Consider the following 27,076-nt stretch of genomic DNA (forward strand, 5'->3'; position numbering starts at 1 on the left):
ATATTAATTAATAATATTAATATTTGGATAAAATAATAATAATAATAATAACTGATCTGATCATCATCACATGATAAGAATAAGAAGAGAGTGTGGAACGGCAAGGGTAGAATGGTCAATTCGGGACACGTGGCGGGAGATATTAACGCAATCTAGAATGTCAAGTCATGGATGGTATCTGATCCGACAGCTAGATGCATGACACGTGGAGTCTGGTTGGATCGAGTGGTTAGCGGCGGGACCAGGGAGAGAGATCTGGGGCGTTGGTTTTTCGACGGTTGTGATTCGATTGGGTGAGGTGTTGATCGGGCTTGAAGGGTTTGCAACCGTTGAAAACTTGAAATGAAATTTATAGGATCTTTTGAGCCGAAACAAGGTTGTTGGTTTGATAGACTGATTTAGGGTCTAAGAGCACGCTTAGGTTAACCGAACCGATTTGAAAACCAAACTGATTTAAAACTAATTGTGTAAAAACCGGTTTAGATTCATATGTTTAGAACTTGTTTGTCATTTTCTCTCTCAAAGCCGGTTTCAAACCGGTTAACCAAACCAAAATTGACAAAAACCGGTCAAACCCGAACCGAAACCGATCGTAACTTTGTCAAGAAACCGGTTTCAACCCGAACTGAAACCGACCATAAACCGGATTTGACTTTTGTTGATCAAACCAAACCGGTTTCAACCCAAACCAGTTTTGAGTTTTTAACCGGTTTGTGCACCTCTAGTGGTAACTAAGAACGTAGGATGATGTGTCACTCCAGCCAATAATAACCAGTTTTATAGAAAGTGATGTAGTATTAAAAAGCTTCAAAAGTCAAAACCTCCACTTGCAACCATTGCTCAATTATTATTCTTTTAAAAATTTTAATATAAATATAAAAAAATGATTGGACAAGGCATGTACCCACCGTTATACATACAACCAATGTTTTCAGACCTGGCCTGAACGTTGACCCAGGCGCCTTACCGGGTCAAAGGTCGGACAGACCCGGGAGGGCGGACCGGTGTTTGACCCGGATGACGTCATAAATAATTTAAATATATATTTACATATATATATATAATTCATATACATATAAAAAAGACAAAATGACAAAAGACGTCCTTTACGTTTGGTCGTTTTTTCAGTAAACGTCCTTTAATGAAGGAAATAGCAAAAGGCATAATTCATGTTTCAAATTTGTTTCATGTTACGTTATTTGTCACTAACCCAGTTAAATATTTTCGTTAAATTTGGTCGCACATGAGGGTATTTTTGTACATTCATGCATTTTTAATAACTAAAATAAAAGAATAAAAATATTTTAAAATAAAAATAAGTCCTCTCTGTTTCTTTCATCTCCTCTCTCTGTCTCTCTCACCTGCATCGCAGACCACACCACCACCGGAATCCAATCGGAATGAAACCACCATCGCAGAAAGAAAACCTTTCAAACCAAACCACCACAGCCTAAACACCTGTTGTGCTCCTCCTCATCATGCTTTATCTACAATTCAGCTTTCTGGCCTCGCGACATGATGCTAAATCCCCCACCCCTAAATCGATTCCCCTTCTACAACAGACGTGTCAGCGGTTGACGTCGGTCATGTAACAGGGATTTGCTATGTAAATCAGTTTATTAGTTCTTGATACATGGAATTAGGGCAATTTGTTATACCTGAATCGAACATTAATCAGACGGCGCCGATTCAGTTTATTAGTTCTTGATCCACTTGTCAAGGTTTGCGGTGGATTTTGTGACTTGCAACAGAGCGATGAGATGCCAACGGTGTCTGTTGCCGGCCAATTCAGGGATATTGATTATTTCCTGGTGAGTATTTTTCATTGATGAAACTTTAATTAAGCTTGTACAAACACCCGTAATCTGCTGAGATTTGAATGGATTGGACTTTTCAGATCTGAGATTATCCCTAATTGATTGGATTGGTCTTTAAGCGGTGGTCCGGTGGTGGTGTGATCTGAGATTATCCCTAATTGATGTGGTGGCTGACGGTGGTGGCGTTGGGAGTTGATCGGAGTGGTTGACGGTGGTGGAGTGAGCCAGAGAGTGGTGGTGAAGGGGGTGATTGAAGAAAGAAGATGATGAAGAGAAGAAAGAAGAAAGAAGATGATGAAGAGAGAGAGACTATCTTTTTCTTTTTAAGTTTTAATTATTAATTATTAAATAATTGTATAAAAGTACAAAAATACCCTCATGTGTCTTGCACAATTATTAAATAATTGCACATGATCATATTTAACGAGAAAAATTAACTGGATTAGAGCCAAAGGACTTAACGTGAAAAGGATTTGATACATAAGTATGTTTTCTACTATTTTTTTTTGCTAATGGACGTCTACTGAAAAAACGATCAAACGTAAAGGACGTCTTTTGCCATTTTGTCTATAAAAAATAACAATAACCAAAAATAATAATAATAACAAACTTTACTGTTTATTTATGTTTTATACATTGTTTTTTAAATATATGTGATTTATGTTTGATCAATAGAGACATCAATGAAACTTGGATGGTTGGCTTATGGGGTAATTATTAAAGCTTCTATTTCTGAAATGACCCAAGTTCGAATCCCGTCATATACATTTCATTTTGGATTTAATAAAAAATGGGTTTTACCGGTCCATCCGTCGGGTCAACCGGGCCGACCGCCACCCATAAAACCCGGCCGGGCCAAGTTTCAAAACACTGCATACAACAAGCCCACCTTTAACTAACCTCAAAACTAACGGACGTAGGTAGGGCTGGCAATTCGTGTCTTAACAGGTTTAACAGGTATGAAGCGACGCGCTGAACACAAGTATCAAACATGAATACGACTCGTTTAACTACTTTATATGTCATGACTACAAGACAGTTTTAAGTTTCATGTACCAATAAGGAAATACGATGGAGTCTAGCATACTAATTTCAATTATTTAAAAAAATTAAAAAATCGCATACCGCACTTTTTTGCTTAACAGGTCTTATTCTGTATTTAGCAGGTACCCAATTGCCAGCCTAGACGTAGTGGCGTTCATCTTGGTTTGAAGGTAGTTTTGCTTCCACTACAGGTGGTCTAGATGGTTCAATTTGAAATCGAGTGTATAAACCGAACTAATTGTTTAATTTTTATTATCTTTAATAATTGTTGTATTCTTTTAATGTTCTATACAAGCTAATGATATTAAAAAATAAATAAAATAAAAAATCGTTTGTAAATTGTAACCATCAAAATCAAGTCGCTAAACCACCGAGATGGTATAACTGATCATACCAACCTACACAACTCAATATAGCCGGTTTGGTTTGCCGTTTCCAAAAATCATAGACAGGAGTTTGGCCTAGAATTTCGTGGAAGCTAACTGAGATAAACTGTTAACAATCCTACCTTTAGTCGTTTTTTTTCTTAACATTTAAATTTTAAATTAGAGAACAATGTCATTTTTTATTTATAAGATTTTGTCATTTTTGTCACTTTCATCCAAAAAGTTAAGTCATGGCATTATACTTGGTTTGATTTTTGGATTATTTAACCAGTGACTGAATTTGAAGATCCTAGAAACATTGTGTTCAACACAAAAATACTTGTTACACACGAAATTGTGAATTCATGTATTCATCGGTTCGCTTTTTGGAGAATGCAATTTTGGATTTTATTTGCTTATAATCGAAAATCAAACCAAACCAAACCAAATACTTAGTGTTTAGCCAATCAATTTTTATCATTTTGGCGGCAACTCTAAAAGTGGTCCTTCTCTTTGTAGATCGGTTTGTAAATGAGCCAAGCATGAGCAAGCACTCGCTCGGTTAAACTTGGCTCATAGACAACTCTACTTGTAAATGCAAAAATTGACCATTAAATTGCCAAAATGATAAGATTAGCCAGGCTACACTCTACCCAACTCAACCTAGTTGGTTCAGTCTCTGCTTTTCTAAAACCGTAATTAGTGGTAAGCCCCAAAATTTACGTTAAACTAGCTGAACCGGTTCAAATTTAGCCTTATGTTTTCATAAATTTTAAAAACTTTAAATTGCCCGACTTTTAAAATTGACACGATAGCAATCAAAATATTGGATCTGAAGGTCTCGTAAACATTATTCTCAACATAAACATACTAGTTATATACAAACATACAGATAAGGGTATTTATCGCTTCGGTCTTCTATTCTCAGTCCACTCAAGCTATTAACTTCACCTTATTCTATTTTCAATTTCATTCCATCGTAACTAAAAAACTAACAAAACCAAATACAATAACTCTTTAGCCAAACCCAATCCTATTCGCTTCAAACCAACCCTATAACAAAGAATTTTTTCAGTTTTGGTTCAGCTCAGCTCGTTTATTCATATTTGAAGGCCCTGAACACGTTGTTGTCAACATAAGCATACTAGTTATATACAATTATACAAACATACATATAAGGCTGCTTATCGTCTCATTTAATTGCTTCCAATCTACTCAACCTATCAAACTTCGCATTATTCTATTTTCAGCTTCATTCCATCGTAACTAAAAACCGAACAAAACCAAATAAGACAACTCTTTAACCAACCCTAAACAAATAAAATCACTCGTTTTGAGCACTTTTAAGTTTCGTGTAGTTCGGTTAATCGGTTTTCGATTTTGTATTAATAATAAAGATTCCGTGAAATATATGTGTAGTGTGGTTGCTATCACTGCTTATTTCCACCGTCGTCCAACCCACCACCTTCCGCCGCCGTCGCCGGCGAGATGACGTCACTATTCTCATCCACCTTCATCCCATCAAACCCACTTCACAAACCCCTAACCAAACCCCCGAAACCCTACCTACCACCAATCCACTCCGTCCTCCAATACAACCGCAAACCCCAACTCTCCGGCGACACGCCACGTGTCGTCGTCATTACCTCCGGAAAAGGCGGCGTCGGCAAGACCACCACCACCGCCAATGTAGGCCTGTCGTTAGCCCGGCTAGGGTTCTCAGTCGTCGCAATTGACGCTGACGTCGGCTTACGTAACCTTGACTTGCTACTTGGACTTGAAAACCGGGTCAATTACACCGTTGTTGAGGTGCTTAATGGCGATTGCAGGCTTGACCAGGCCTTGGTTAGAGATAAGCGGTGGTCAAACTTTGAGTTGTTGTGTATATCGAAACCTAGGTCGAAATTGCCCCTAGGGTTTGGGGGGAAGGCATTGGTTTGGCTTGTGGATGCGTTGAAAGACCGGCCCGAAGGGTCTCCGGACTTTATACTTATCGATTGCCCCGCGGGTATGTGTTCTGCTCGGCGGGAAGTTTGTTTATTTAATAAACGAACGAACATCGTTTATGTTGGCTTATATTTATATTTATACAAGTATAAACATAAAATGGGCTCGTTAAAATTTATTTTATATTTACTTGGTTAAGTTTGTATTTGTGTTTGTTTAAATTTGTTCGTTTAGGTTTTAATAAATACATAAGTAGCTATATAAGCATAAAATGGGCTTGTTAAGGATCACATTTTTAGTTTCTGGATCAAATACAAGTCATTCTTAACGTGAAAACAGTGAGCACCAATTTGTTGCTATTATTAGTTTTGTTTTTATAAGTGTTTGCTGTTATTTGTTATTCGTATTTGTTGATTTTTGATTACGAGACATTATATGTGTTTGTTGATTTACATTTTGTTGTTATTATTAGGTTTTTTCTTAAGCTGTGTTAAAAGTATTTGCTGTTATTATTTTGTTGCTAATTTTGATTCTTTTGTTGTTATTGTTAGGGTTTTTTCTTTGTTATTATAAAACATTACTTATGTAGATTGGTATTGTGGTTGGTATTGTTTTCTATGCTCTCATTTTTGGTAGATTCGTATTGTTTCCTACATTCTCGTGTTAAGATTATTTTGTACATGAACCTTCCCCCACATTTTTATGCTTGTTTAAATTTCAATAAATACGTAACTGGCTATATAGACATAAAATGGGCTTGTTTATGTTCATTTGTGTTAGTTTATGTTTGCTTAGGTTCATTCGTTTAGGTTTTAAATGAACGAATATGAATGGGCACTGTCATGAACGAAAAGAATTATTTGATTATATGTTTGTGTTTGTGTTCATTTGAAGGATCTCCGGACTTTACACTCATCGATTGGCCGGCAGGTATTGTCTTAAATGAACCGGACGATAGACGGGAAGTTCGTTTATGTAGCAAACAAACCAACATGAGCACACGTTTTGTTTGTTTCGTTTAAATTTAAATAAATGCATAGCTAGCTATATTGTAGAAATATAAACATGAAATGAGCTTGTTTATATTTATTTGTGTTTGTTCAGTTATGTTAGTTTAAGTTTGTTTGTTTGTGTTCATTTAGGTGTTAATAAATACATAACTAGCTATATAATCATAAAATGGGCGTGTTTCTGATCACATTTTTTGTTCATTTAATTAAACGAACTAACATGATCACATGTTTTGTTCTTGCATTTATGTATGTGAACGCTCGTTTAAATTTTAATAAAGGCATAACTAGCTATATAAACATGGGCTTGTTTATGTTCACTTGTGTTAGTTTATGTTCGTTTAAGTTTGTGTTTGTTTATGTTCGTGTAGGTATGAAATGAACAAACACAAACATGAACAAAAAAAATTGTTTATGTGTTTGTGTATGTTTAAGTGTATTCGTTTGTGTTCATTTGTGTCTTTTTACGATCGTGTACTGTTTGTTTAGGTTTTAAATGGATGAACATGAAGAAAAAAATTTGTTATATGACACATTCATGCTCGTTTAAGTTTATTCATTTATGTTTGTTTATGTCTGTTTATGTTCGTGTACTGTTCGTTTAGCTTTCAAATGAACGAGCATGAACAAAAAAAATTGTTTGATTATATGTTTGTGTTCATGTTTGTTTAGGTTTATTCTTTTATGTTCGCTTAGGTTTTAAATGAACGAACATGAACATGAACATAAACAAAAATCTTGTTTGATTATATGTTCGTGTTCAATTAAAGTTAAATGAATGACCACGAACAAGCCTGTGTTTGTGTTCATGGGCTTGTTTACAGGCCTAGATAGGGTTAAGGTTTTGTACTCGTACCACCCACGCTGACCCTGCATGCTATATGTGGGATTTTAACTGGTTATGTTTGTTTGATTGTCCGGCAGGTATTGACGCCGGATTCATAACAGCGATCACTCCAGCTAACGAAGCTGTTTTAGTTACCACTCCGGATATTACAGCATTAAGAGATGCAGATAGGGTTACTGGTTTACTGGAATGTGATGGAATCCGGGATATTAAGATGATTGTTAATAGGGTTAGAACTGATTTGATAAGGGGGGAGGATATGATGTCGGTTCTTGATGTTCAAGAGATGCTGGGATTGGCATTACTGGGAGTGATTCCCGAGGATTCGGAGGTGATCCGGAGCACGAATAGAGGGTTTCCGCTAGTTTTGAATAAGCCTCCGACGTTAGCTGGTTTGGCATTTGAACAGGCTGCTTGGAGGTTGGTTGAGCAAGATAGTATGAAGGCGGTGATGGTGGAGGAAGAACCGAAAAAGAAGGGATTTTTCTCGTTTTTTGGAGGCTAGTGATTGAAGTCTTTGAAGTGTTCCATGTGTACAGGAAGCCGATAAGGTTTGTTTTTCTTCGATTCGTGTTTGTTCTAAGATTTGAGTGACTGTAGTGAGAAAGTTAGATTTGTAGGCAGTTTTTATGTGGTCAATTGATTGTATTTGTTTGGTTTCAGTAATGGATTTGTTGGTCAAAAGTCAAAAGTCAACTTTTTGTTGTTCAAATGGAAGTAGACAGGTTCATCTGTTTGGTTTTGCCTCTTTATTCATCTTACTGTTCTATCCAAATATTGTAGTCACGTTACGAATTCTGTGGTAAAACAATATCTTATATAAAGTGCAGTCAATCTCAATGCGTTTCATACTTTGTTGATAAAGCATTGGACCGACTGTTACATACGTAGGATTAATATTGTCACACCATAAAGTAGGTGGAACGAGAAGAGACGTGCATAATTCATGAAGCATATACGCTACCTAGCGAAGCTCATTGATAGTATGTGCAGGCATTCGATATTGGACCAAACAACCATTTGTTGGTTTTTCGAACTCAACTAACGCCAGTCATCTGGACACGAGTCAGCATCAACATAAGCATGCGGATCATTGCTAAAAATCGTCAAATGGTCAAACCGGGTGAAGAGAATAAAGCAAATGCTCGCTTGGTGGGACTCGAACCCACACCAGTTTAACGAGAATAAAGGCCTTATGTAACCAGGCTTAGAAATCGGCATTTTAATTAACATTCGATTTGGAAATGATTTGTCTAGAGCAATCAAAACTATTAACATGTAAGCCCTTGAATCTTGTAAGGCTCATCGTCGTCAAGAGCAATCAAGCAATGCTTGGAGAGCCTCACAATTAAAATAGATTATTTTGCTACAGTAGTTTTGTTTTGTTTAATGTTATTACAATTATCATCTTATTACTGAATTTACAACGATATAAGGTGATGAGGATGGTGAGTATAGAATGAGAGCAATTTATAATTTTGTTTTGTTTACTGTTATTACAATTATCGTCATAGTACCGAACGGCCGAACATATTTAAAATAGATAATTTTGCTACAAAAGTTTTGTTTTGTTTACTGTTATTACAATTATCGTCCTATTACTGAATTTATAATGATATAAGGTGATGATGATGGTGAAGTATAGAATGCGAGAGCAATTTATAATTTTGTTTTGTTTACTGTTATTACAATTATCGTCCTATTACCGAACGGCCGAACATATTTAAAATAGATTATTTTGCTACAATAGTTTTGTTTTGTTTACTGTAATTACAATTATCGTCCTATTAATGAATTTATAATGATATAAGGTGATGAGGATGGTGAAGTATAGAATGCGAGAGCAATTTATAATTTGTTTTGTTTACTGTTATTACAACTATCGTCCTATACTCCTATTACCGAACGACCAAACATATATAATTGTTTTGTCATGTTGAAACTTGAAACTATTAATACTTTTCCATCCACTTCTAAATCTATATATTATTAAAATTAAAAGATTTGATACACCAATCAATCTCTACAAAGATGATCAACACATGAAACCTCTCCCTACTTTTCTAATCTAAGTGACTTAAGATTCTCAAGTGTAGCTTTAATATCTAGTTATCTACTCAGATGACAAACATTAGTCATTGCAAAGTGTTTCATATATCATTGATCAATCTTTACTTCACTTCCTTAAAAAATGAACTGGGGCCCGCAAGCAGAGACGTTCAACAGGTGCGGGCAACGGTTTCTTCAATGGCTGCAACTTTATCTCGTAGAGCTTTGGCCAGAGTTTCCCGGTCACTGCAACAAATCATATGTTCAATACATATTAGAGGTCAGGTCATACAATGAACAGGTCTGGCTGACTAACGGGTCAAAACTCAAAACAAAGTTGACTTAAATATTTTGTGTCCAATTTATATGATTTTTTTTATTATTGTTATTTCAATAATCATCCAACATGTTGAATAAAATGATTTAAAGATTCCGCATATCAGAAACACACACTTTGTACTTTCAACTTGTCTTTTAAGTTTTAGCAACTTTTTAGCTAATTTCTGATTTAACCCTATAGGCCTTTAAGCGAACCGAATGTTAAGTGAACAATTCGTGAACCGTTCGGCGGGAAGTTCATTTATGTCCGTTTGTTTCAGAATCAAACAGACATGAACATACAATTTTGTTCATTTAGTTAAACGAACAAACCTGAACACATGGCTCCTTCGTTTACATTTGTTCATTTAAAATTAACTTATGTTTATTCATTTAAGTTTGTTTACACTTAAATACTTTTGGCCCATTACAATTTAGTGTAGTTATAACACCTTTTTAGGCCCAACACACTGTTCTTCACATTACTTTTAATTGGTTATAGCTCAGTCATGTTCGTTCGTGAACTGTTCGTTTGTACTGTTAACGAGCAAACATAAACAAACATGAGCATCTTCATTTTATTAACGAGCAAACGAACATGAACAAAAGAACACTGTTCGTATAACTGCCCGGTTAAAGTTAAACAAACGAGCATGCATCGTTCGGTTCGTTTACAAGCCTATGTTAGAGATAAAAGCATAGCCAATACAGACTCCGGTGAAATCTTACCAAAAAGACGTTTCTTATCTTCATCCCATGCTATACCGTTCAACACATCAATCTAAAAATCAACCAAAGTTAAAAACTTGAAGTGAAAAGTGGAATGCTAATAATAATCAATTCACGAACTATACTTACTCTGTTTCCAGCTGACTCTAATCCCTGTCTAGAAAAAGCAAAATAACAAAAAGATATAATTACTTAAATCATATATGCAAGTACCAAATAAAAAACCAAATGGATGATGGTTATACCTCAATTCTGGAAGAACAACCCATCCAATCACAGTCCCGTCTACAGGCGAGATTCTGGCTATGCAATCACTCTAAGCGAAAATAATATTTTTAATATCATAGGGTAAAGAAACAAGTGTTCGCGTATAAATATAAAATATAAAATATTATATATACCTGCCAAATGTTTGCCCAAACTTCATTGTTTATGTACTCTAATTCGTTTAAGTTATGCACTTCATGACCTTTATATTTAACAACATGTTCTTTTATAACTGCATTAACAAGAACAAGAAGATTATATTAAGTGAAAATTATAATTCCAAATATCTGCCCGAAAATGAAAGTTAATCTAATATTATGAACCTTTCATTGATTGAGGGTTGAGATGATATAAAGAAGACGACCCGTCACTTCCAAAGAGTATTTTCCCATCAGTTGCTAATCCCCAACCGTCTTTCATACCATGAGTAAATTTTTTGAACTGCAATGGATATTAAAATGTAAAACAAAAAAAAAGGACCATGAAAATACGCACAGATAAAGGTGAAGCACAAACTTTGGTAAAATTATATCGGTCGTATATGAAACCAGTGTTCTTCAACCAGGTAACTTGATACAACCTACAAAAAAAACAGATATGATTAATATATCAGAGAGATCGAAAACTAAAGTCGTACAAAAGTATATATAGAGAAGGAGTAAACAATTACTTTTTTCCCAAAAGAGTTAAACCCTCTCCAAAATCAGAATGATCCATTTTTTGCAAGGTCTTGATCTGGTAACACACACAAAGTACACAATTAACTTCAAGTTCAAAATACTAAATTTAGAAACTTGTGATTCAATGTGCAGCTTCATTTCAATAACATAAATAATAAACTCTACTTTAGCAAAAATGTCTTATCAAACAAAATGCAATGTACCTTTCCAGTCTGAAGATGCACTTCCCTTACCGATGACTGAAATCACAAAAAGTAAAATAAAAAAAAATGATATTGTAAATCTGTAATACTCAACATATTCAATCAAGTATGAAATGAAAAGTATGTAAAGTCTGTTGATTTAATTAGGTTTCAAACTCACATGTCCATTGAGTCCGGTTGACTCCAATAGGGTATCATTTCCTCCATACAAAAGCCCCTGAAAAGCAGCATTGTAAATATCAGAAAAAGTTGGCGACTAGTCGGTTGTCGGTGAACTACTGATTAACATTTTGCTAATGATGTCGGTCAAATCAGTAAAATTAAATTAGACCTGTTTATATTCATATTTATTTTTTTGAAAGGCAATTGGGCATTAGTTTTCTCATTGATTTGTTATGTGCTTATGTTTATGTTTGAAGCATTAATGTGAAGATTCATATGCAATTTTCCAAAATTATGTATTTAAGTATATATATACATAATATTGAAATATTACATATAAATAATAAAAATTCCCAATCTGATTAATCTAGATTAACCTCTAGTCAGCACCCCCACCGCCCGACTAGTGATCGTGTGTATGGCAGGTTCGGTTTTGGTTTTTAGTTGAGTTCAGTTCGATTTTCGGTTTTTGACATTTGGGGTTCAAAACTCTGGGCAAAAAACATAGCAAAACCGAAACCTGAACCAAAATTTCAGGTTTTAAAAAACAAAAAAACGAAACCGATGGTTAGAATTGGTTTTTCCGGTTATTTCAGTTTCATAGGCATTTCATCAAACACTTGGTAGGCAACACTTCTAAACCCCAATTAATCTCCTTATCTATCACCACAAGAATCATTCTTTAATCTCTAATTCGAAACCCATGTCCCCAAATCCTCCACAATCATCATCAAAAATAATTATAGTATTTTTTTGTGATCTAGATCAATTAAACAAGTGACCTGTGTGAAAGCAGCAGGATCATGTGGGAACTCATTGACGATCTGAAACGAGTGAATTTGGTCGGAAATAACAAGGGTTTCAGATCGGAACGTGTTCCACGAAAGCGTGATGACGGCTACAGCCGATAAGATTGAAATAAAAAATAAGGTTTTTTTGGTGCGAAATGGTGAATTGGAAGAAGATTGATGCATTGTATTTGTAGGTTGTTGGGGTTTGACGTTATTAGATCGGTTGTTAGCTGTGGTTTTCTTTCTCATTGATACACGGGCCATGAGATTGGTGAGTTGAAGGACATTTGTGATTTGAGGATGGTGGTTGAAGAGGGTATGTTGTGATGAAGAAGCATTCATGTTTATTTATTAACTAAAACGTTGGATGTACAAAACTGACCGAGAGCTTCTAATAATAATAATAATAATAATAATAATAAACAATCATCATCTTCATCATAGTACCCATACTCAGGTAAATCCCACAGACAACAAAATGATGGTAGGGATGTCAAATTCCGGTGAAACCCCCAGCTTGATAGTATTTTTGAGTTAAGCCTTTGACATAAGGCGCATAGCAGTCAACCATCGGCCGATTGGTGCGTGTACCCTTGTCTTTCGGCTATCAACGTCACTACATGATGCATGATTAACCTTCCGCCACTTTTAACGCTATTTTCACTAAAAAGGTAAAATAACGTAAAAAAAATAGTGTAGCTTTCACCCCCGCGCGGGGGCATGTTATATACACAAACCGCAAAATGCATATTATAAGTTTTGCGACTAAACAAATGTTTTGAGGATCTTCGTCTTTAAAAATGAGACCTGTTTTTTTTTTATCTACAGTTTTACGTTAAAGTACAACTATACAGGTTACACTGTTACAACATAAGAACAAAATACAAAAGAGAAAGTCGAAGGAAGACCAAACAGAGAAAGGCAATGGACGAGGAAGCGAGAAAGAACAGATATTAGTAGCAAATTACACATCGTACTTCTCTCAATGGTAACTCTAACTCACGTCTTCTACAATAATCTTCAAAATCAATCAGAGCCAGCTCAAGAAAGCACAGCCTATACATGCAGACATGCCTCTTTGTAAAGAGCTAAAAGCATACACACCTCAGTTACAACCTACGTCGTACCAAAGAAGGGGCAATGGCAGGCACATTTTCTCAGAAAGTGATTAAAGCTACCGTACAGAGCCCCATAACGTGTCCGGTGGTTTGTTTACATGCAGTAAAAACCAAAATCTCAAAACAGTTAATGTGAAACGACCCGTCAACCACGCACCACATAAACATTTTAAACAATAAACTGATAATCAAAAATAGCAAAACCCAATATTTAAGATTAGCTAGAAAACAGAGTAATTTAGAACAACAGTATCTGATCAACAAAGAACAAAATCCATGATTTAACAAAACCACTAGATAACATAGCTCTCAAGTACTATAACAGTAACATAAAAGTGAATCCAAACATTTTCAAATTCAACCGGCAAAACCTAGAAACATTTAAGAGAAACTTGAGCTTGGGGGTGCAGCTCCTCCGAAGCCGCCACCTCCACGACCAAAGCTAGGCCTTCCACCAGCACCTCCCTACATATGACAATATGGCAAAAATTCTTAGTCAGCATTACAAATAAGTATAAAATGTAAAACAAATAACATGATGTTCTAATAAACAGATAATCGGTAGCCATATATATAAAAATTCAACCATATTTAACCTTTTCACCAAAAAAGAACATAATCATGTTTAACAAATGAATGATATCGCTAGAAAATAAAGGTGAATGACAAAAAAAAAGTGGGATCTGAAAACAAAGAATCAAGCCGGAAAAAAAAATCGACTGTTTAGATTTATGTTTTCTGTAAAAAAATCTAAACAAACCAAACCAAACCAAACCTAACTTTTAGATTTTTAATTTTAATAATTTTTAATAGATATATAACTCAGTTAATTCAGCACAAATGTATAATAAATTAATAATCAATTGGTTATTAATATACAAAATAATTTTGAAGCTCAAATGGCAAAACCAAAACCGCAACCAAATGGTTTTCAAAGGTTCGGTTTAGCCTAAAACCAACCCAAATCAAACTGTACACGCCCTACTATGCAGCAAATAAACCATGTGAATAACATTACCCTGTTAAAAGCAGGCTGGTAGTCAGCTGGTGCTCCACCCTTATCACCACCAAATTCACCAGGAGGCCCTCTTGGGCCACCACGGTATCCATCTCTGTCACCAAATCTCGGCCTATCTCCTTCAAATCTAGGAGGACCACTGGAAATCCAATCACATTCATAACATATTAACACCACAATTAACAAGTTAACTCACTAACACAAATTAACAAATTTCCAATTAATATTACCGTGAGCGGTCACCGGGGGGTCCACCGGTAGGACGTCCAAGAGGCTTAGCTGACTTCTTCAAGATAGCGGGTACAATGTCAGATGGAAGATTCAAGTAAGTTCTGAGAAACTCAATCCCATCGTTGGTCAAATACCAGTAGTAGTGCATCCAAGCAAACGTCTCCTTGACGTACTCCTTTGATTTGAAGCTCTGCATGAGCTTAATCACCTGTAGATTCGGTACATCGATCTCCGGGTGCTTCGCGAGATTGTAATCCTTCTTAGCAAAGCAAACTCCCTCTGTTTAACAATTAGGACGCTAATAACAAATAAATGAATAATCAACATGAAAAGTAAAATAACTGCATAAAAATTATACTTCTGTGTAACATTTATTAGAAAAGTATCAATTAATCGATGCGATAAGTATATAATATTAGTCAACTACATAAAAATTATATATGTAAAAATACTAGCTAATCGAAAGAAAATGACGCCTCGGTAAACAATTAGTAAGAAAACATCAATTATAAGACCTAAAAAGTATAATATCTGTATAAAAACTAGTTAATTACATCAAATTAATATGTAACAATTAGAAAAGTATCAATTAATCACCATGAGAAAACATAAAATCTGTATAAATTCAAGTTAATTACATGTAATTGATACCTCTGTGTAGCAATTAGTAAAAAAAACCAATTAATCACCATGAAAAAACATGAAATCTGTATAAATACTAATTAATTACATGAAATGGTACCTCTGTTTAACGATAAGTAAAATATTATCAATTAATCACCTTGAAAAAACATAAAATCTGTAAAAATACTAGTTAATTGCATGAAATTGACAAATATATCAATTAATCAACATGAAAAGTATGCGATATGTATAGATACTAGTTAACTGCATGAAATTGATGCCTCTGTGTAACTATTAATAATAAAATATCAACTAATCAACATAAAAAGTATAAAATCTGTAAAAATACTAGTTAATTACATGAAATTGATACATATATCAACTAATCGACATGAAAAGTATGAGATATGTTTACATACATACATACATACTAGTTAACTACATGAAATTGAAGCCTCTGTGTAACACTTAGTAATAGAATATCAATTAATCGGCATGAACATTATGAGATCTGTATAAATGCTTGTTATTTATATGTAAATGATACCTTGAAAGAGGTATTTGGAGATAGCCTTGCGATTCTTGTCAGGAATGATCTGAATAATAATAATGAAACGGATAGATTAGGCTGCTAATTCGCATGCTTTTAACGTGAATCGGAAAAGGATGAAGGTAGCTTACCATGATTGCTTGCTGCTTCGAAATGGATGAGATGAAGGCTTAGGGTTTGTGACTGCTGCTGCTGCACTTATTGTGGCGAAAGAGAAGAAGAAGAAGAAGAAGAAGAAGAAACCCTAGTAAATGGTGGTGGTTGTAGATATGGACCTGTTAATTGTAATGGGCCGACGTTCAGGCCCGTTTCGTATGGTCAAATTAGAACTTTTATCATCGTTTATTTAAGTTATTTATTTATTTTTTTTAACAAGAGTTTCATGTGATTAGGTTCACATAAATTTGGAGAGAGAGTCTCCTTGTATTATTTTGGCCAAGCTATGTTGTCTTAAATGGGTCTAAAGCTTGGGTCGACTATCACTTAACAGTCGTTGTGTCACCATAGAGCAGAACTCTCTGACATAATACACAGTGAGACAAAACCCATGTGAACTTGGGATTCAAACCGACAACCTTACACAATGCCTAACTCAAATCATTCATTGTCATAATCCCAAATGTAACGCAAGTGGGGATCGAACCTTACACAAGACATAACTCAAATCATTTATTATACTAAATTTGTAAAACGTTTTTAGATTATTCGATGGAAAATCGTATAAATTATTAAGGTATGAAGTAATTCAGTTTTGTTTTGGCTGTCATGTTAAGGTGAAAAAACAAAATTATTTGCGCAAATTGATGCAATCAATAAAACTAGGGATATTGAATTTTAATAATTCAAACTTTGGCCTATTGGTCGATATTAATATCAAATTAAGAAATTTCCTAGAATAATCTCAACGTTCACTCTATTGACCTTCACCGAGCCTTTTCTTAACAGAAACCAACCAGGTTAGTTTTAGGGTAAAATATGTCATTTCTTCAAGTTGATGGGATAAATGAAAAATGTAATTTAACTTAAAAACTCACCACTAGGTCGTCGCCACCCCTACCACCATCGTCGCTTCCGTTGCTGCCGCCACCGATACCGCCGCCACACACACCGCTGCTGTCACCACCGCAACCACCGCCGCCGACACTTCCGCCACCACCGTGACCGCCTCCACCGACATTGCTGCTGCCGTTACCACCACAACCGCCGCCACTGACACCACCACTGTTGCCACTGCGACCTCCACAGCCGCCACCAGGTGGTAGTGGCGGGTGGCGTCGGCGAAGGTCTCAGAGGTTGCGGTGGTGGCGGCTTTGTCGACGGTGGCGGTTGCAATGGTGACAGCGGTGGTCGCAGTGGCAGCGGTGTGTGTGGTGGCGGTATCGACCGTGGTGACGGCGGTGGCGGTGGTGGTGGTGGTTGGGGGGGGCAACTGCCGTGGTGGCGAGCTTTAAGTTAAATTACGTTTTTCATTTGTCCTCTTCGATTTGAATGATGACATATTTTGCCCTAAAACTAACGAGGTTAGTTCCTGTTAAGTAAAGGCTCAGTGGAGACCAATAGAATAAAAGTTATGATTAATCTAAGAATTTTCTTAAGCTGGGATTAATATCGGTTAGTAGGCCAGAGTTTGGATTATTAAAATCTAATATACCATAAAACTAAATCATGTAATGGGATAACTGTTGCATTGTTAATGCAAGGAGATTTGAGGTTTCCGGTTATCGGTTATAAGGCGGAAGGGGCAATCATGGGTATTAACCAGGCACCGGTTAATCACGCGCTTCGACCTCATTTCTAGCCTTTACTCACAAACCATAAAATTACTGGCAGCATCTACCCACAGGTACCCTATAACTTTATTAATTCATTTAATTCTTCAATGGTCAACAATTAATCAATTTTGTGTGACAAACCTATATCATGGAATGAAGCTATGCACCTTACCCACATAAAATGGGTGGTGTTGCCATATGGTTTGGAAGCCATACACCTTACCTATACGGGTGTCCCGTCTTCTCTAATAAAGTTTACAAAAGAGTAGTTTTTGGTTTGGCTCGACCAGTCAACAACTAAATTGTTTATTAAATAGTTAACTGTTAAATTTAAAACAATCTCGTTGGTTATGTATAATTTTGACTCGAGAAAGCCTGTAAGTTACACCAAGTGAACCGACACAAGACTGGTTAGGAGCCAATTTTGCATCTTCTTATTTGATATTTTCATTGTTTGGTGTCCACTATCCAATCATGTTCAGACAGGCCTCGTTAAAATGTTGATAAATACAAATTGAAGGATATTGAACGGAGAAGATCATTTAAATATCTATCTTTGAAATGTATTGATATGTTTTGCTTTCTATAATTAGGGGTGCAAACAAACCGAGCTGGTCGTGAGCTACTCGAAATCGGCTTGTTAAAAAGCTCGATCGAGCACGATAACGAGCTCGAGCCTAAAAGTAAGCTCGTTTAATAAACGAGCCCGAGCTTCCCGTATCGAGCTCGTGCCAGCTCACGAGCCTAAATAAGGCTGCCATTTATATAATTTTTTTAAAATATATATTTAATAATTATTAATTAATATATATAGTGCTATGAAAAAAAACAAATAAAAATAACTAAATAACATGTATTATTTTATAAATAAAATTATAATTAAAAAATAAATAAAAATGCTTATAATTATATGAAAAATAATTAATAAATAGTAAACAAACCGACCTTGAGCTTGAAAATCTACTCACGAGCCGAGCTCAAACTTTGAAAATAGAGCTTGAAACGAGCCGAGCTCGAGCTTTGTATAAGTTAAACAAGCCGAACTCAAGTAGGCCTATCTATTATCACAAAAAACGTGCACAAATGTAACGTCTCTACTTAATTTTTAGCCATTAGGTAACATTCTTTCAGAAGGTATAACTTTTTGTCTATTAACACTTTATTTATTAATTATTATCTACTCATTTTTACAATTACAATTCAATTAATATACGCATGTCTTATTTAGTTTTTTTTAAAAGCATTTCATTTTTATGCAAAATAATTCAGTTATCAAATATAATTTCAATCATCCATAAAGGTATCAAGTTTATTTCCTTTCATTTACTACATCTTTGAATCTTATTGCCATGAACATACACCAACCATGCACCACAATATGAAAGCAACATACACAGTTTAAGATACTAAACTATAAAGAAAATGTCAAAACTTGAATGTTCACAAATCAAGCTTTACATTTTTACATTCCCGCAACATAATTATCGACTTCTTCACCCCAAAACCGTTGCATATTTACACATAGTTGGAGCTCAAACAGGCAAGCTGCACAACAACTCATCATGCTTACTTGTGATACAACATATGTTAAACTGCAGGTCTCGGCGCTTTGTTCAAGTCCTGTAAATGTTTTAAACCAGCTTTAATTTTTTTATAACGAAACAAATAACCTAGCAGTGTTATCGTGTTCTATTTTCCTTACCCAAAATGCCCAACTTGTTCAGGTTGACAGTCAAGAAAGGCATTCACAGCATCATCCAAATTTTCTTTCTCCATATCAATTTCATATGTTGACAACAATGTCCTCTGTAATACAAACACAATTTGGTTGATTTTTGAGTTTTGATGTGTGTGTGCGCGCGCTATAAAATAAGTTGATGAATACTTACATGATCCTCAAAATCAGGACTGGTCAAGTTGATAGAAAGGTTTCTCATTAGTAACAACACCTGAAAGATGAAAAGCAAAATTAAATTTGTTAACTTGAATTTCTGTTTTCAATTACACCACAAACACTAATTGTATAATGCTATAAAAGGTAGCATGCAAACCGTTTCAACATCAATGGGGTCCATCTTTTTGAGCCTCTGCAGGTGACCAATCGTATTTGGATCAAACCCGCTTCCAATGAAGCCATAAACTTGAGCAAAGTCAGGCAAAACTGAACCAATTAAAAACAAATAAAACAATTTCAAATTAAGCTTGTTTCTAATATGCATAATAATAACAGAACATGTGTTAACCAAAATTTGGTTGTAAAGATATATTTATGAAATGCAAAACCTCTTGATGGAAGTCCATGTATTTCAACTTTTGGCCGTGTTTTTAGTGCAGTTTCATCACCGCTGCAACAGTCAACATCCACAGGTTGACGCCCAGATACCGCATCATCTGTAATGGAAATATGCAATACCATGTGAAGATAGTAAACAGTAAAATACAATCCATAAAACTACGTGTATTTTACCTTTTGCAATACTACCAGTTTCCACAGGGTGCTTCACCATTTTAGACAGATCAGCCCGTGATAATTCAGGGTCAGTAAGAGCAGGTGTGGTTTGAAATGATGCAGCAGCATTTGAAACCAATGGAGCTGTTAAATTCAATAACTTTGATTAATTATGATATCATAATATCGTATTATAAAGTATACGCCTAAAACCGTGTTGTGACATTAACTAACCGCTTTTTGCAGCCTTTTGGGGATATGGATGTGCAGCTTTCCGTTTTGGACGAGGTGGAGGCAAATGTTCATGAGCACCACTTTTTTGAACCTTCAAAAAGTACTTCTGTGCATGACTACGAATCTGCAAAACATATATTTATCAACAAGATTTCAACTAGAATTATCAAAGTCAACTAGAAACTATCACCTAGAAATAGTAGAGCACGGTCTGGATATAGCAAATAACCGAGGACAAAGAGTAAGAAAAAATGAAGGTATGGTCTTTTCTATAAATGATGAAAAGGTGATTCTACTTCCTTTAAAAAGGCGAGCTAGTTGTGGTTTGTCAGCACATATATCGTAAGAAAACTATTGCATAAAAAAGGGATTCTTATAGTACCCTGTGTCGCATGTGCTCTTAAAATAAGTTGCATGATAAAAGGGGTTGGTGTAACAATCAGCAGAATTCACCTGGATGACAGTCTTTGAACCTACGAATGCTTCAATTTTCTTCCAATCACGATCAAAGTTGTAAATCAATGAACATAAAACAATCAGGAATCTATTTCAGGTTATACAATCCATAATTTCACTCAGATTCAAGATACACCGCAATCCCTGACCAGCATGGCAAGTATCACCAGAAGATTAGCATTAAATTAGAGCAAAAACCTAGTGCTTTAATTGATAACATATAGCTTTTCTGCATTCAGAATTCCCTTGTATGCATATACACACACATATTATTATATACACATGACAACAATCAGGTTTAACACTAAACCTCCTCACATAAGATCTATTAAGCCCTTCATGACACGGTATGCATGTGCATAACATGAAAAATAAGAACATTGAGAGGACATGACAAATTTTGATCTGTTGGTTTAGGTTTTCAAAGTCTTTTAAACAAATAAAAAAGAAATTTACAAGATTTTAGAATCATGTTAGTATAGATTCAGCAAACTTCTCAATTTTCATCCAGTAAATAAAACTCAACAAGGAGGGTGAGCTAAGGTTAACCCTGTAATCCTTGGCAGATATAAATAGATATACAGAGAGATATCTGCAAAGGATCTGAATCCCTGGTCCACTAGTTCTCTAGATTAAAAGCATACTGCATGTGCTTCCTGTCATGTATAATCTTACCACATAAGTTATAACTGATGATAGTGACACTTATGTTCATCATGTGACACACAAATCTAAAACACAGAAGAAAAATATCTTCATCCCAATCCACCACCAGCATAATTCATCAGATTTGCAGCCTAATTTCTGTGCATATGATGAACCTAACATCTAAATCACTTAGCATTCACCAATCATATAATAATTCACCACCAAAATTGCCTAAACATCACAAGTAAATAAGCAGTTAATGCAGAAAATATCGATATCTCAGACATCGGTTATCGTGGTGAGATATCGATAATTTTAATATCATGTAAAATTCACATATATAGCAATTTAACACTAATAATTCAGTATACTCTCCTACCACTAACAAATTAACCTTTTGCAACATGCAAAACACTAACAATCATAGCAAGTAGGAAAAAATGATTTAAGACTCAAAACACTAACATTGAACACTAAAAATTGACAATTAAGACTTAAAACACTGATATCGGTAATATCGATGATATATCGGTCAATATCACCGATATCAGTACCAATATTCTGACTGATATTTTACCAAGGGACCGAAACCAATATATCACCGATGGGCGATATCGACTGCATATCTGTAATTAATCACTCTACCGATACGAAATTATCACGATTCCGTCGTAAACTAGCGCAATCACAGCTATCAGAATTCAAATTACAGAAGCTAAAGTAAACAAACAACGTAACAATTATTCAATTAACGTATAACCTAACCTAAACCTAAAATTTCAACCTAATCAAAAACCGAAATCAAATTGTGCGAATAAAACTAAACCCTAGGTACATCACAAAACCGAATTCAAAACACAAAGCTCAACTAAGCGAAAATTAACTAACAGTTGAAGAGCTTCAAGGAACTTATCGTGCTCCGGTTCAGTCCAACTCTCTCTTGACTTCGTAATTGTGTACGGCTTCCTTATCTTCTTCGAAGCGTCATCGGCGGACGAGGATGACGAGTTCGTTGACGGCGGAGCAACAGCGGCCGGTGGAGTGGATGCCGTGCCGGAGTTATGCAGAGCCATGCCCATTGGATTGAGGTGGTTAGGGTTAGGGTTTCAGTTATGCGTGTGTGTGTGTGTGTGTGTGTGTGTGTGAAGGATGAAGAAATGATGTGGCTATGGTTACATGCGATGCTAGCCTACCATATTATTAATTACTTACACATCATAGATACTTATGGTTATGGCTGATTTACAACATATAAAATATCTAAGGCTGAGGGGTGTGGGGGGCTCTAATGGGGGCGCGAGTGGGGGCTCCAGCCAATAATATTGTGACGTGTGGCAGAGAGAGAAACTGGATAAGGGGGGTGTTGGAGCCCCCGTTGGAGCCCCTGGCCCTGGTGTGGAGGGGCTCCAGCGGATTTTTTTTTTATTTTTTTATAAATATATTCAAAAAACGTATTATTAAAAAAACTCATAAATTATTAAAAAAAACACACATTAAAAAAAATACATTAATATCTAAAAATAAAATAAAAATAAAAGTACTAAAAAAAACATTATTCTTATTCTTCGGCTTGGTCTTCTTCGATCAACCTCTTTCGGATACGTTCCTTTTGCTTTTCCATTAGCATTTGATCGACCGGATTTAGGTTACTGAAGTCTCTAGTAAGGAAGTCCAAATCTCTCATTCGACTTTTTTCCTTTTTGTCATTAGAGACCACCTCCATGGTTTTGTTGAATTTATTGAGGGATTCAACAAGATTGGCGATGTTTACGGCTTCCCCCTCAGCCGGTTTTTTCCCCTTGGCGTCCCGTCCCAATGGTCGCCTCTTCGGCGGTGAAGACGTTTCCTCCCCCGCAATGTTTAGGTCGAATCCAACGCGGCAATCCGACCCGGCGGAAGTGCTATACGCTCCAGACGAACTAGTTTTAGTCCGTTTCGGCCCTACTTCCGCATCAAGGTCCGGCGCCACCAGCTCAACCCACTTGGAACACCTTTTCAACCTCTCCCACAACTTTACATCGTCCCACGTCTTCACCGTCCCCTACCTCCGCAAACACTCCTGCTTCCACTCTTCGACAGTGAAATTGTAAACCGCCAAATCATCACTGCCACTTGGTCTCATACGACCGCTGTTCCTGTTGAAAAGATTAGTAAACAAGCCGACAAATTTTCTGATTTCGGACCACCGACCCGAAATCATATCGGCGTTCCGCTCTGTACTCCCAACGAGCGTATAGAACGTCTCCCTAACCTTTGTCCAAAAAATCTTGCTCTTTTGGTAGTCGGCTGCAAAATGAATAAATAAATTTGTAAGTCATTTAACTTTTTTATTTAACTTTTTATTAAAAATCATTTTTAAAAACGTTAAAACAATTACCGCAACGCCGATCCTCAGAAATGACTATCCAAGCCCGACACAAGGCTTCCTTCTCATCCGATGACCACGGAGTGGTTTTCCGTTTCGTCCTCGGAGTCGAAGCCGGTCCCGACCCGTCCGTTGCAACTTGTTTTTTCCGGTGGACGCGTCTTCTTTGTCCCGTAGCTTCACCGTGTGATTCTTGTGTCTCCGGAACAACAAAGTTAGGAGACGGTTGTATGTTGGATGGTTGAAAGCCGGATGATTGTTGCGGCTCCAAATAAAACATCGGTTGGTCCGGTGACGACCATAAATCGTCGTCAATATAATCTGAATCTAGGTTTGGGTACCAATAAAGTTTGGAAGATGGGTTGATTTTGGGTTTTTTTTTAAGTTGTGATAATTGTTTTAGATGAAATGGGTTATATATAGGAAGAAAAAACTTTTTTTTTATTAAATAAGAGCCCAACAGCTCATTTTTAAGCTCCAACGGCTCTTTCACGTTTTCCCATGCCCCTTTACGCCATATTCGTCCCGCGAAGGTGCTTGCGCCTGCTTTGTTTTTCGTGCTCGCGCCCCTCTCGCGCCCCGGGGGTGTGGTGCTAGCGCCTGGGGGCGCGAGCGGAGGGGCTCTAGCGCCCCCGTTGAAGCCCCACACCCCTCAGCCTAAGGGTTCTATGTTTAGTCCAACAAAGTGAATAACTTTTTTTTTGTTTTAGGTGTGTAACCTAATGTTTTCTAAAGTAAATTATACGACAAAAATGTGATACTCCCCGGAAGGGCCGGACTCAAAATGTATACAAAATTTCACAAACGAAGGGGGTCGTGTTCAAATTTTCGGTCGAAAACGGCTAAATTTACACTACGTATAAAAAATTTCGGACGAAAAAGTCTAAATTTTACACTACGTATAAAAAATTCCGGACGAAAATTGGTTAATTTACATTGCTGTGTTAAAAAACAAGGGGGGCCGGGGTCACCCCGGGCCCTAAACAACCTTCGCCATTGCTTTGCAGGTTTATACTTCCTTTTGAGTTAGCTTTTGATCAGCATGACTGTCAAAAACATCGAGAATCTATGAATGTGTTGCCGAGAAATAAGGTTAAAACCTGATTTAATAAGTTTTTTCGAGGTTTATTACATAGTTCATCAATGGTTTGTGTAGTTTTTCACTTTCATTAGTTTTAATTGAAGTTGGGTTCTAAATAAGATATTCTTTTTAAACAAATCTTTTAATATGTAGATTTTGAAGCATGTAGTTTTAAGGATGAAATCAGTACCGATCCCGAGATTCCCGATTTTGATTTTCTTAAAAACTTAGTGCCGGTACTAAAATGCTTGTTCTGGTACCGGTACATGTACGGTACCGGTTTGGGTTTGCTCATCCCTGCGTTGTTTGTTGTAACATTTACCTTTTTATATTTTAGAAAGGTATATCCTATTTCTTCATATATCAAAAGTTAATAGTGTTATGAGTTTTAGCATCTATCTACTCAATTATTGGTCAAATAGAAGCAGCTAGTTGCTAACGACAACACCTTTTCATCTTCAAGATCGCTATGAATTTGTATTTTTATTAGCACAATATAAATGGGTTTAACAGCATCCTCGTGTGATTAATCATATTACCAGTAACTTGCTACAAGAAAGTCTAGCTTGTATGCTTGTTTTAAAAGTTATTTTAGCAACAATGTAAAGACACGTAAAGATTTTCTTGTTAAATAGATATCTACCTATACCCGAGGAATTACAACACCACAAATTAGTATACCAATATTTAAGATTGCATATAAATATGACATACTAAATCCGGATTAAGTTAGTGTACATTTAAATCTTTTACTACTATTTCAACATGTAAAATATTCTTTAAATCGACCCCGTATTAAGTTAGTGTACATTTAAATTAGATAAATAACATGTATAATAAAACTATAAATAAACGGATAAGATCATAAGAGCACATGTAACACCCGACCCGGCTATGGGCTGACGTGTCACTATTACAGAATCATATACAAAAGACATATTTTTATATAACAACTGAACTTTGTTACAAAATTTTTTCCTAACGATTTATTTCATACATTATTAAACATAATAATATGCTTCCATCTTATTTATTTATCTCTCTTCATACAGTCCCTTCATCCCTGATAACCTGCTGAAAAGAAAGAAATGCGAGGAAGCAAAATGCCACGAGGGGATAATAATAATAATAATAAAAATAATAATAATAATAATAAAAAGAATAATTATAATTACTTGACATAATTAAATAATCTTATTATTATATATGGAATACCCATTGAGCCCGATACATAATATAACAGAACAGGAGGAATCAGGTAGCTAGTCCAGAACCTATGTGCGACGGTGTACGGGCATACATACAAACCATCCACCAGAAATAATAATATCCTAGGATCGATCCATACGCCTCGAAACATATAACCGGCACTCCGTAGAGTTTAAATTAAACAGGCGAGACGCTGTGATTTAGGCTCACCGTCACAGTCGGTGCCACGCCATCGATGCCGCAATGACATGCTTGTGGTCACACCCACAAGTAGGGGCGTGCTCGGGTATCGGAGTACAGGGGTAAAAACTATTAATGTATATATAGTTCTTCAATATATTAACGAACGTAATTCAATGTGTCATGCCAATCCTATTTTATATCGGAATGCGATAGTGAATACAATTTAATTTAAAATAATATCGCATGTAATATGGTTCTAAATTGATTTTCAGAGTCAAACTGATGGAGACTGGCAAATGCCCGAATCAGAACACGACACGAACGAGTATATAATATGAGATAATTACTTGTAAAAGAGGATTAACGAATGAAGTTAAAAAAAAAACCTATACTATGCAAATAGTAAAGGAAGATATCCGCGCCTTTATAGGTTGTGATGTCCGAAATGAATATCCACTTGTTTACGAGCCTTCATAATTACCTATATGTTTAGTTGCACTATAATTAGAATGATATTTCAAGATTTTTTTTTTGTTTATTATTTTTTTTATTAGTTTATAATTGATTTTGTATTATTTAAGTTTAATCAATTTTTGTTATGTAAATAAATTAATTGACGAGAGTTTATTTACATCTTTTGTTTTGTCAAAGTTTTACATTTATATAACTACGTATATGAAAATATGTCAGTCCCTTTTAAGAAATATATTATTTATATAAAAACAATTTATAATTTGGAACCTCTATCAGAGAAGTAAAACTTAATTGATCCATTACCCTACTTTTTATATTTAGTATTTATTTATTTGTTATATTGATCAAGTTTGTCCAGCTCAAATATAAGTTTGCCCAGCTTCATCTTTGTCCTTTTCATTTTTTTTTTAACTTCGTCAAAATTTCATTCTAGCA

At 35.6% G+C, this 27,076-nt stretch overlaps 4 protein-coding genes across 4 annotated transcripts; 1 reads left to right on the forward strand and 3 right to left on the reverse strand.

Moving 5' to 3' along the window:
• The first annotated feature begins 4,678 nt into the window (after window positions 1–4,678).
• LOC143618623 (septum site-determining protein minD homolog, chloroplastic) lies at window positions 4,679–7,740 on the forward strand. The gene is made up of 2 exons (XM_077090756.1): window positions 4,679–5,234; window positions 7,108–7,740. Exons 1-2 carry the CDS (start codon window positions 4,715–4,717, stop codon window positions 7,533–7,535), a joined length of 948 nt encoding a protein of 315 aa, XP_076946871.1. The 5' UTR covers window positions 4,679–4,714; the 3' UTR covers window positions 7,536–7,740.
• Window positions 7,741–9,046: 1,306 nt separating this feature from the next.
• On the reverse strand, window positions 9,047–12,493 carry LOC143618615 (glutaminyl-peptide cyclotransferase-like). Its single transcript, XM_077090750.1, has 11 exons — window positions 12,221–12,493; window positions 11,437–11,493; window positions 11,277–11,312; window positions 11,064–11,128; window positions 10,910–10,973; window positions 10,717–10,834; window positions 10,528–10,625; window positions 10,372–10,442; window positions 10,256–10,283; window positions 10,127–10,178; window positions 9,047–9,325 (listed from the first exon to the last, which is right to left on the reverse strand). The coding sequence occupies exons 1-11, from the start codon at window positions 12,491–12,493 to the stop codon at window positions 9,207–9,209; spliced, it is 981 nt and encodes a 326-aa protein (XP_076946865.1). The 3' UTR covers window positions 9,047–9,206.
• A 1,110-nt stretch (window positions 12,494–13,603) lies between these two features.
• Window positions 13,604–15,839, reverse strand: LOC143618620 (small ribosomal subunit protein eS10z-like). Its single transcript, XM_077090755.1, has 4 exons — window positions 15,768–15,839; window positions 14,596–14,875; window positions 14,366–14,504; window positions 13,604–13,812 (listed from the first exon to the last, which is right to left on the reverse strand). Exons 2-4 carry the CDS (start codon window positions 14,790–14,792, stop codon window positions 13,729–13,731), a joined length of 420 nt encoding a protein of 139 aa, XP_076946870.1. The 5' UTR covers window positions 14,793–14,875; window positions 15,768–15,839; the 3' UTR covers window positions 13,604–13,728.
• A 3,401-nt stretch (window positions 15,840–19,240) lies between these two features.
• Window positions 19,241–22,509, reverse strand: LOC143618619 (protein REVEILLE 6-like). The gene is made up of 8 exons (XM_077090753.1): window positions 22,220–22,509; window positions 20,679–20,738; window positions 20,226–20,349; window positions 20,010–20,135; window positions 19,826–19,933; window positions 19,594–19,703; window positions 19,432–19,491; window positions 19,241–19,348 (listed from the first exon to the last, which is right to left on the reverse strand). Exons 1-8 carry the CDS (start codon window positions 22,406–22,408, stop codon window positions 19,241–19,243), a joined length of 885 nt encoding a protein of 294 aa, XP_076946868.1. The 5' UTR covers window positions 22,409–22,509.
• Window positions 22,510–27,076: the final 4,567 nt, after the last annotated feature.

Source organism: Bidens hawaiensis, unplaced genomic scaffold, assembly GCF_021521415.1.
Source record: "Bidens hawaiensis isolate Kalapana, Puna unplaced genomic scaffold, B.hawaiensis_p1.1 tig00419493_1, whole genome shotgun sequence".
Lineage (NCBI taxonomy): Eukaryota > Viridiplantae > Streptophyta > Magnoliopsida > Asterales > Asteraceae > Bidens > Bidens hawaiensis.

Coding starts and splice junctions, on each gene's coding strand:
- LOC143618620 (XM_077090755.1), bottom strand. CDS start 14,792: ATGCAGAGCTTCAAATCAAAGGAGTACGTCAAGGAGACGTTTGCTTGG. Junction 14,505..14,595: donor CCCCCCGGTGACCGCTCACG/GTAATATTAATT, acceptor TTGGATTTCCAG/TGGTCCTCCTAGATTTGAAG. Junction 13,813..14,365: donor ACCAGCCTGCTTTTAACAGG/GTAATGTTATTC, acceptor TGTCATATGTAG/GGAGGTGCTGGTGGAAGGCC.
- LOC143618623 (XM_077090756.1), top strand. CDS start 4,715: ATGACGTCACTATTCTCATCCACCTTCATCCCATCAAACCCACTTCAC. Junction 5,235..7,107: donor ACTTATCGATTGCCCCGCGG/GTATGTGTTCTG, acceptor ATTGTCCGGCAG/GTATTGACGCCGGATTCATA.
- LOC143618615 (XM_077090750.1), bottom strand. CDS start 12,493: ATGGCCCGTGTATCAATGAGAAAGAAAACCACAGCTAACAACCGATCT. Junction 10,974..11,063: donor TTAACTCTTTTGGGAAAAAA/GTAATTGTTTAC, acceptor TTTTTTTTGTAG/GTTGTATCAAGTTACCTGGT. Junction 10,835..10,909: donor ACCGATATAATTTTACCAAA/GTTTGTGCTTCA, acceptor TATCCATTGCAG/TTCAAAAAATTTACTCATGG.
- LOC143618619 (XM_077090753.1), bottom strand. CDS start 22,408: ATGGGCATGGCTCTGCATAACTCCGGCACGGCATCCACTCCACCGGCC. Junction 20,739..22,219: donor AGTTCCTTGAAGCTCTTCAA/CTGTTAGTTAAT, acceptor TCATTGATTTAC/AACTTTGATCGTGATTGGAA. Junction 19,934..20,009: donor AACTGGTAGTATTGCAAAAG/GTAAAATACACG, acceptor TTTCCATTACAG/ATGATGCGGTATCTGGGCGT.